Below are 10785 nucleotides of genomic sequence, written 5' to 3' on the forward strand. Positions count from 1 at the left end.
GTTGGGTACTCCCTATGTCTTCACATATATTAATGTCCTTGCAAAACATTAATGATCTGTTCATAGACGCTATACATACCTGTTTGTTATGAAAGATCTCTCACATGTTTAAAGGTTTAATTGGAGCTCACTCAAAACACATGAACTCGCTCAACTTTTGTTGATGTTTTCAAACTTACGTGTATTTCAGAAAACTAATGGGATCTTGGTGCTGGTGTTTACTATGAAGCTTTTAGATTACAAGTCATCGATGTCATCCTTTTTGGAGGGTTTAGTCCATATATCTCATCTTCAATGAGATAGAGGATGCAAAGCCTTATGTTTTAATCTTATGTCAACTAGTCCTTTTGTAAACTTAAAACTTATGTTGGTTTGTATCCTAAACAACTTATGATGTGTAATATTTTATTATGTCAATGGATGAACATCGGATGTTTTTAATCATGTAGATGTTTACTTATATCGTATGCAATGAAAACTAATCAAGTTCACACCACGCGCTTCCGTTAATGAACGGGTGTGACACGCAACCTCAAACCAATGAAGAAGTCACAGCCCTCATCGCTCAACAAATGGCTGCAGTGCTTCCAGGTGTAGTTACCCAGATTCATCAGATATACAACAACAATGCCCAGTGTAATTTCAAGACCTTTAATTCAGCCAAACCGCTAAAATTTTCTGGGTCTGAAGGAGCAACCGCACTTTTACAATGGTTCGGAAGTATAGAAAGCACATTCCGCCATGTTCAGTGTCCCAATGAGCGAAAAGTAGACTTCGCTTCGAGTGTCTTTCAAAGGAGAGCACTCACTTGGTGGAATGGTATTATGAGGGACCGAGGTGCCGAGGTAGCAATGAAACTGACATGGGAAGAATTTAAAGATCTTATGAAGAAGGAATTCTGCACACAAAGTGAAATAAGGGCACTGGAAAATGAGTTCTATCATTTGAAACAGGATAGTGGGGAAAATCGTGCCTACACTGACCTATTTGAATAGTTAAGCCTACTCTGCCCCACTATGGTCACGAAAACATTTTTACAACAAACAAAAAGATTTTTCATTGCATTTACGAAAGCGCCAAGATCCATGAATCAAACGTTTACAAAGAAAAGACAAAAGCAGGGACATTAGTAGGGAGGAGAATACCCCAACTAAAGTGCCACGTGAGGTATAGTCTACGTGAGATAGACTTGCCAAAGAGGAAACGACACCCGAAACAACAAATGAGAGTTATATGTGATATGTTGCATTTATTTGCTTGTATATACTAAGTAACATTATTATTCATTGATATATGTGCATATACGTGTACGGAATAATTATTGCTGGGAACGAGATCCCTTCGACTTCGAATCCTATTATTATTCTTGACTCGCATAATGAGACTATCGACCTCGCGTTTATTGCGGAGCTTATGGCTTGTAGTTACCAAACGAGACCCTGAGCTTGGTTCCGTAGAAGATGGTTGTTCTTCCCTCTTGAATGCGAAGGTTCCTGACTACGGCAGTGACGGCGAGGCGGAGGAGGTAACCTTGGAAAACAACCTTATCAGTGAGATGAGGTCCCTATGGCTTTTTAGAAACATGATTGACGACACTCTTGTCCAGACAAGGAAGATGATGTACTCATCTTGAAGGTGCCCCTCCAACTACTATTGTTAGGAACTCTATTTATTCCTACTTCATCTAAGCATTGTGCCATTCCGCGCGTAACGACAACGAACGTTGGCGCGTGGACCATTATAATGGTCCTTTCCAGGTTGAAGGTATGAAGACAGTAGTGTCCCTTCCCTGACTGATCGGCTGCTTTGAACGAGAGAAAAAAATTAGCGTGACCATGCAAGACAATTTATTATTACGGGGGCCCACGTAATAACATCTTGTAGTGCATGGAAATCCTGGTGGGCTCTGCGGGTCAAGCAAATGATCACTATCTATTTGAAATTCCTAAGTTGTTCCAAATCTCCATCTAGTAGAACACTAACCGAAATAGTTACTCTAACACTCTATAAAGTAGGAAGTTTGCCTTTGCCTACTTCGTGCCTAAGACTTCTACCCGTAATACGAGTCGTTTGGGACCGGTATCTAAGCAGGTGAAAATGGCTAACACTCAGAAAAGATTCTCCTCATCCATCACCTCACATGCACCCTATCACCTACTACCTATATCACCATCACCAACACCCTATTAGTAACTCTACACTCTCTATCCCGTAAAGCACCCCATCGTTTGGGTAGTGCATTCGCGCCCTGGAGAACCGCTCTACGGTTGCTACAAGGCACAATTCAGTCCCGAGGAAGAAGGCACGTACCTTCACGACCTTATCTCTGCGTTTTCACTATCACCCCTATACGTGGTAGTAATGCACAACCCCCCACCTTTTGGGAAGTATGCCCATTTTGTAAAAAACTAAAGACCTAAGAGGACCAATGTAGAAGGAAAATAACTACTACTTTCGTATTATGGAACTTCTATGACCGATGTGATGTAACCTCAAGTCCATTTTGTTTTTCATCTGTTAAAAACAATGTATCAAGTTGTCGAACATATATGGAAGCTCAGTGGTTGTTTTCTTATTTATACATTTGATAATATATGCATGTGATGTTAGATGATTACATGTTTGCTTGTGGTGATGATTGTCTATATTCATATATACCCCATAGATAATTATATGGTGAATGTTGTCTAACCTACCCAAAACTTCTTGCTAGAAGAAAATGCCGCCCAGACGTGACACAAACACGTTACCAAGGACAGAAGCCGAGCTTCAGGAACGCATATCACAGGCAATTGCACAGCACGAGGCCAACCGCTCAGAACACAGCGGTGGCACTTTCGGAAATAACCCTCCAACTGGTAATGTTAAATCACCTAAGACACATTACAAATCTTTTGGACATTTCCAATTGTGCTTTGCCAATGCTCACTCGTTAATTTGTTACATGTGTTACAGGCTGTACTTATAAGCAATTTCTGGATTGCAAACCCCTAAACTTTGATGGCACGGGAGGTGCCGTTGCTTTTGTTCGCTGGGTTGAAAAGACCGATTCCGTGCTAAGAATGAGCAAATGTGCACCTGAACAGAGAGTCACTTATATTTCTGGGTTGTTTTTGGATGGTGCACTCTCCTGGTGGAACCTCCAAGTTCAAACTCTTGGCGAAACTGCTGCATATGCGCTCAGTTGGGATGAGCTTAAGGAATTAATGCACAAGAAATACTGTTCAAGAGCTGAAATCCAGAAACTGGAAACTGAGTTCTGGAATCTGAAGATGGATGGACCAAAGGTTGCCGAGTATATTCAGCATTTTCATGATTTATCAAGGGTCGTTCCTTATCTTGTCGAGCCGGAATTCAAGAGAATCGAAAGGTTTATTTGGGGACTTGCGCCTCAAATCCTGAGCATGGTTACTGCCTCAAAGCCTCCAACTATCGCAGAGGCTATCGATTTGAGTGTTACACTTACTGAAGAAGCTCTTCGTATGGGAAAGTTTTCGAAATCCGAGATAAACAAGAAAGAGACTCACGTGGAGTCTTCAGGCGACAACAAAAGAAAGTTTTCAAATCTGAAGAAAGGCACTCAAGTAATTCATGACCACTCAAATGAAAACAAAAGAAGGGAAGCAAACCCGCCGCGTGGCATGAAAGCTTGTGGAGCCACCAATAAGGCTAGTGGAAAGGTTTATCTGGGGACTAAGCCGAGATGTGACGAATGCAAGTTTCACCATGAAGGTCGATGCCTGAGACCTAAGTGTGACAAATGTGGAAAAGAAGGACACAACAAGGATGCCTGTTGGGCAAGATATCCCAACCAAGGAGGATAGGATAACTACAACCTAGGCGGAAACGATAATGGTAGAGTTCCAGGTTGTTTCAACTGTGGTGACGTGGGGCACTTTAGAAAAGATTGCCCTAAGAAGAACCGAGCGAGGAGGAGTCTTCGCGATCGGAGCTCGTGAGCGCGCCAGGACCCGAATGTTGTGACGGGTACGTTCCCTATTAACCAACACTATGCATCCATTCTATGTGATACTAGCGCCGACCTTAGTTTTGTATCAGTAGAATTTAAGAATACATTTGGCCTAGTTTCAAGTAAGCTAGACGTCCCATATCCTATAGAACTGGTAAATGGAAAGTTAGTTAGAGCAAATGAGGTGATTAAGGGTTGTACTTTGGAACTTGCAGAGCAAGAATTTTTTTTACTGAGCTCCTACCTGTTGATTTGGGAAGTTATGATGTTGTATTCAGCATGGATTGGCTATCCAAGAATAGAGTTGAAGTTGTTGGTCATGAGAAAATCATTTGCATCCCTTTTGCGAATGATGAAACACTTATAGTACACGGCCTTCATGCAGTTGATGCGAGGACGCTGGGCCCCATAAGGCGATGGATTGCGACATCCCACAATGGTCATAAAGTCGCAGAAGTGCCTCCGAAAGGGGTGCATAGCCTTCCTTGCTCATGTTGTCGATAAGGAGACCAAGGAGCCGAAGCTAGAAGACAACCCTATTGTGAGCGAATTTCCAGAAGTCTTTCCCGAAGACTTTCTTGGGCTACCTCCACAGGAACGAATGGGGTTTTGAACAAACCTAATGCCAGGAGCGGCACCAGTGGCGAAGGCACCTTACCGATTAGCTCGTCCGAGATGCAAGAACTATCGGCTCAACTAAAAAAAGTTGCTAGACAAGAGAATTTATCGAGCCGAGCTTCTCACCCTGGGGAGCTCCAGTGTTGTTTGTCAAGAAGAAGGACGACAGTTTTCTTATGTGCTTATACTACAGGGAGTTAAACAAGCTAACCAATCAAGAATCGGTACCCCTTACCGAGAATTGATGACTTGTTCAACCAATTTTAAAGTTCTAGCTACTACTCCAAGATCGACTTGAGGTCGGGATATCATCAACTGTTGAATGATTACGACTGTGAGATTAAGTATCACCTGGACAAGGCGAGCCTTGTAGCAGACGCCTTGAGCCACAGGGAGTGCGCAAACCCACTAAGGATGCGAGCCTTGGAGATGACCATACCAACGAATTTCGTTACTCGGATTCGTGAGGCTGAGCAAGAGACGCTCAAACCAGAGCACCTACAAGCTGAAGCATTACGTGGATGGGAGTGCAATCGTTGCCCAAGGAAGATAACATTGTACTCTCTGTAGCGAATTTGGGTTCCATCCTTTGGCGACCTACGGGCGATTATTTTGGATGAAGCATACAAGTCAAGGTACTCTATACATCTGGGTTCGGATAAGATGTACCAAGACTTAAAAGAATTTTATTGGTGGCCTAAGCTTAAAAGCGACATTGCTACTTATGTTTGGAAATGCCTTACATGCGCCAAGGTTAAGGCGGAATATCAAAAGCCTTCAGGTTTGCTACACAACCTGAAATTCCTGTATGGAAATGGGAAAAAGAAACCTCGATGGGCTACATTACTAAGTTACCCCAAACCTCAAGAGGCCATGATATGATTTGGGTAATTGTAGATCGACTTACAAAGTCCGTGCATTTCCTACCGATCAGTGAAAAGATAGCACTAAGAAATTGGCTGAAATATATCTCAAGGATATTGTGGCCCGACATGGAGTGCCTGTTTCTATTATATCGGACCGAGATGGTCGGTTCGTGTCAAGAATATGGCAATCATTCCAAAAGGCCTTTGGATCTCAACTGAATCTTAGTACGGCCTTTCACCCGCAAACGGACGGCCAAAGTGAGCGAACGATACAAACTTTGGAGGAAATCTTGCGTTCTTGTGTGATGGACTTGGGTGGAAGCTGGGATACTCACTTGCCTTTAGTGGAGTTCTCCTACAATAATAGCTATCACACTAGCATCCAGGCTGCCCCGTTTGAAGCATTATATGGACGAAAGTGTCGGTCCCCGCTATGTTAGGCGGAAACCGGGGATAAACAACTCATTGGTCCGGAATTGGTCCAGGAAACCACAGACAAGATCATTCAAATACGAGACCGTATCAAGACGGCTCGCGACAGACGAAAGAGCTATGCCGACAACCGACGCAAACCATTAGATTTCGAGGTCGGAGACATGGTATTGTTGAAAGTCCCACCTTGGAAGGGCGTAGTAAGATTTGGTAAACGTGGGAAGTTAAACCCACGTTACATTAGACCCTTCAAAATCCCGGAAAAGATCAGAACTGTTGCGTATAAGTTAGATCTACCAGAGGAACTGAGCAGTGTACACGACACGTTTCACGTGTCAAATCTCAAGAAAAGTCCCACTCAAGAAACAGTTGTCATCCCAGCGGACGAGATACATGTCCACGACAAACTCCAATTTACCGAAGAACCTATTGAGGTTACGGTCTGGAAGGTCCACAAGACACGGAGGAGTCGTAGGAAGCTAGTCAAAGTTCGCTGGAACTCGAGTCACGGTCCCGAGTACACGTGGGAACGTGAAGATCAAATGAAATCCAAGTACCCTCACCTGTTCCAAGGCTCCCCTGCAACTGGTAAAACGACATGAATTTCGGGACGAAATTCTTTTAACGGGGGGAGAATGTGACAACTGGCAAAAATAATGGTAATTCCGTACAACTTAATTACTTGATTTAACGATTAAATTCTCTCATTACGATTTAATTATTGTGTAATTAGGTCGTGTGAAGTCTAGCAATCACAGGACATTGTTTAAAATGCTAAACAATATTAACACAATCGCCATGTTGCGAGAAAATCGCAACTGTGTCCTAATATGTTGGCAAAATGCTGAAAGCACTATTCACCTGAGCACACTATTCATGCCAGCAAGTTCCGAAAACTGTCTGAACAAGCGATGAAAGGCATGGACGCACTCTATAGATGAAATACGAATAAGAATCCCTAATTAGGGACACTAAACACTAAAACGCATTAACGTTCCAGTAAATGCACATAATTACAGTTTTTCCGTTCTGTGCCAAAATATAACCGAAACAGAATGTCCGCGACACTAGAAATTGACAATTTAATGTCCGTAGGGCTTATAAATATTATAATACACCTTAATTAGGCTTGTAGAGGCTAATGAAATATTCGAATCACAAGTTTCCGGTACTACGTCATAACGACCACAAATTCGTCATTTTTGCGCCGACGAACTAGTCAACAATATTTTCGCCACCCAAACAACAAAATGAATCATCTAGAGAACTAGTTAAGCACATTTTAACGTCAAAAATATTGTCATAACACTAATGGTACAAGAATTTCTCTAATCCTCTAAACCCCTAAACTAAACCACACTTTATATATATGTAAACTTTTATATCTAAAAAAAAATTAAAAAAAAATATATATATATAAAATCTATACCCCCATTTCGGTCAACGTGGGGTCCACCCCATCAACCTACCAATTTGAAAAATCTAAGTAAGGTATGGTAACTTAAGATCTTGTTTAAAAATTTGAAAGAATTATAATCTATAGACCATACCATATCCATCATTCCATCATTTTCCTTTCACAAAAAAATCAACTAAAAACCTTTCTTTCCTTCTTCTCCATTTACGGCCAAGACAAAACCCCAATAACATATTCATCTACTTTGAAAAATCATCCCATTTTTACCATAATCAAGCCTTTTTATTACAATCTAAGCATCATTAACACACGGAGCACACTTAGGGCTTTGGTTGGAGCTTAATTTCTTCTAAATCTTCATACTAACCTTGTGCAAAGTTGTAAGCTCTCACTAACCATCTTTTTAAGCTTATTATTATGTCTAGATCATGAGTGTACAAGTTGATCATCTTGAAATCAAAGAAGAAATTCACCTAAAACCCTAAACCAAAATGTAACAACTTACTAAATAAGAAGTATTATGTGATTATTATGTGTATTAGTGTTGAGTGAGTTGTATGAGCATGTTGATTTTGTTAAAGTAGGTTGATTAAGCATGTGATTTATGATGGTCATGTTATTTATTTAGTGTAGTATTTTGTATTAGTGATGATCTTACTATATTAGGCATAAAAATATGATTTAAACATGTATATGTTTAAATCTTGAAAGATCATCATCTTCATGGTTCATGAGCTTTACATATAATTTTGATACTTGAAGAATCATGGACTTTAATAGACTTGAAATTTGATTTAATGAACTAGTAAACTTGAGTTTTATATATAACAAGTGATATAATCAATGGTTAAAAAAAAAAACTTCACATAAAAAGTCTTAACACTTTGATACTTGAAAGTCTTGGGATTTTTAGAGGTTTAAAAGTATAAAAATATATAAACAACTTGTATTTAAAAGAACTCATTAAAAAGATGAACATAAAGTTTATTAAAACTTTTATAAACAAAATACATGTATGAAGGCTCATGAAGTGTGAAGTGAAATTGTAGAATCTATTCACTTGAAAAATTAAGTTTGATGAACTTGGTAAATTGATGATGATTTGGAAATTGAATAAAAAAAATGATTCTTAAACACGTTTTGAATACGTGGGAAAAACGCCATAGTTTGGGGAAATTATGGCGAAATTTTTTAAAATCTTAATCGCGATTAAAATGGGATTAACGGGGTGATTAGCATGGTAAATCGCGATTAGTGACATTAATCATTATTAACAACCTAAATAGTGATTAGACAAACCCTAATGACAAGGGGTAAGTCTTAACCATCCAAGAGTTGTTTAAACACTAAAAGTTGCTTTTATTAAATAAAGTGGTTAAAATTATAAGTATAACAAATCAATGTAATTTTTGGGAAGATTATAGGTATATGCTTCAAATACTTTATTTGAAGTATGAAGTGTGTATATTATGTGTATGTATTAGCTGTAGGAATACGTACCAAAAATGAAAAATACAACGCTTATAAAAAAAATATACACTTTCGCCACGACAAAAACATTACAAACATTCACAAGTCTGATGTTAGTCGCGAACCGTCACGCCTACTTAAAATGCACAATTGTAATACCATAACTCAAGGCGCGAACGTCAGACGATTCTTTATGCTTCTACAACGAGACGGACAACTTCGACACGAAAACTATATATATTACCTGAACGTCACTACAAGCCTAAAAATGAACCGTTCTAGACACTTCATATGTATTAATGACAACGAAAACCAGAAAGTTCGATAACGAGAATAACACCAAGTGTAATTATGAAAAGTAGGCTTTTAATTAATAGTGGGCTTAAGATAACATAAATTTTGGGCTAGGTCCAAATTCTTAAAAATGTGGGCAATGACCCATTTCCATAAACCCTTATAAAAGCCCATTTGTAATAAATAATATGGGCTAGGCCTAAATACATTATTAATATGGGTTAAGCCCAACGACACTAAAATGTGGGCTAGGCCCAATGAAAAATACATGTATAATACGGTATACCTACACGTATAAATACGGTATACCCACGCATATAATACAGTATACCTACACGTATTATACGGTATACCTACGCGTATAAGTACGGTATACCTACCCGTATAAATACGGTATACGTACACGTTTAAAGCACACAAATACAAGTATACATATGGTATGTGTATATGTATAAAAGACTCTAGTATATGATGATATACTCACATACACTTATTGAAGTGTACTCTCTCACTAATGTTGTACACATACGACAACGTATTTCGACGATAAAAATAAATATTTTCAACACTTTTGTCGAATAAAGATATACACTTATATTTGTGTAACAAATATTAAGTCTCGAATCAAAGTACTCCAGGAACAAATGCCAACGTATTATAAAACTACACAAGTGTTCCAAAAACGAAATGAAAATAACAAACGTTCAAGATGAACAACGAGTACAAGGTCTAGGAAAGACCGACGTGTCTAATGAGTAGAACCCTTGTAGGTTGACTTGCGTTTACGGAACACGTTGCTAGAATACCTCTCTCTCAGGAACGCAAAACAGTGAGTTCATGTCCCCCTTTTCTCTTAACTGTTTTCGGATTTATAACTCTCGGGGGTGAAATACATGTTACATATGTTTCAATGGTATGATTTGGTTATGAAATGAACTATTAGATCATGTGAGCATAGGCTGAAACTGAAATGCCAATAACTCTCATAAGAAACATGGACAAAGGTTAGATCTAACGGGTACGGCCGAGCCCCACTCATGGTCCATTTGTGACTACTTAGAGTGCTTTTGTGTCCCAGTCGAGGTGATTCGACAATGGTCAAGGGGATTTGACACAGTCAAGGTGATTTGACACAGTCAAGGTGATTTGACACAGTCGAGGGGATTCGACACAGTCGAGGGGATTCGACACTTATAACAGCCCACTCGGGTTGGGTACTCCCTATGTCTTCACATATATTAATGTCCTTGCAAAACATTAATGATCTGTTCATAGACGCTATACATACCTGTTTGTTATGAAAGATCTCTCACATGTTTAAAGGTTTAATTGGAGCTCACTCAAAACACATGAACTCGCTCAACTTTTGTTGATTTTTTCATTCTTACGTGTATTTCAGAAAACTAATGGGATCTTGGTGCTGGTGTTTACTATGAAGCTTTTAGATTACAAGTCATCGATGTCATCCTTTTTGGAGGGTTTAGTCCATATATCTCATCTTCAATGAGATAGAGGATGCAAAGCCTTATGTTTTAATCTTATGTCAACTAGTCCTTTTGTAAACTTAAAACTTATGTTGGTTTGTATCCTAAACAACTTATGATGTGTAATATTTTATTATGTCAATGGATGAACATCGGATGTTTTTAATCATGTAGATGTTTACTTATATCGTATGCAATGAAAACTAATCAAGTTCACACCACGCGCTTCCGTTA

The 10785-nt window shown here is 39.3% G+C and overlaps 1 protein-coding gene across 1 annotated transcript; it reads left to right on the plus strand.

The window, feature by feature from the left end:
* Window positions 1–509: 509 nt before the first annotated feature.
* On the plus strand, window positions 510–995 carry LOC110943312. Its single transcript, XM_022185062.1, has one exon. The coding sequence runs from the start codon at window positions 510–512 to the stop codon at window positions 993–995; it is 486 nt and encodes a 161-aa protein (XP_022040754.1).
* The last annotated feature ends 9790 nt before the right edge of the window (window positions 996–10785 follow it).

This window comes from Helianthus annuus, chromosome 5, assembly GCF_002127325.2.
Source record: "Helianthus annuus cultivar XRQ/B chromosome 5, HanXRQr2.0-SUNRISE, whole genome shotgun sequence".
NCBI classification, from domain to species: Eukaryota; Viridiplantae; Streptophyta; class Magnoliopsida; order Asterales; family Asteraceae; genus Helianthus; species Helianthus annuus.

Bases quoted from the DNA above. Each gene is read 5' to 3' on its own strand.
- LOC110943312 (XM_022185062.1), top strand. From the start codon at position 510: ATGAACGGGTGTGACACGCAACCTCAAACCAATGAAGAAGTCACAGCC.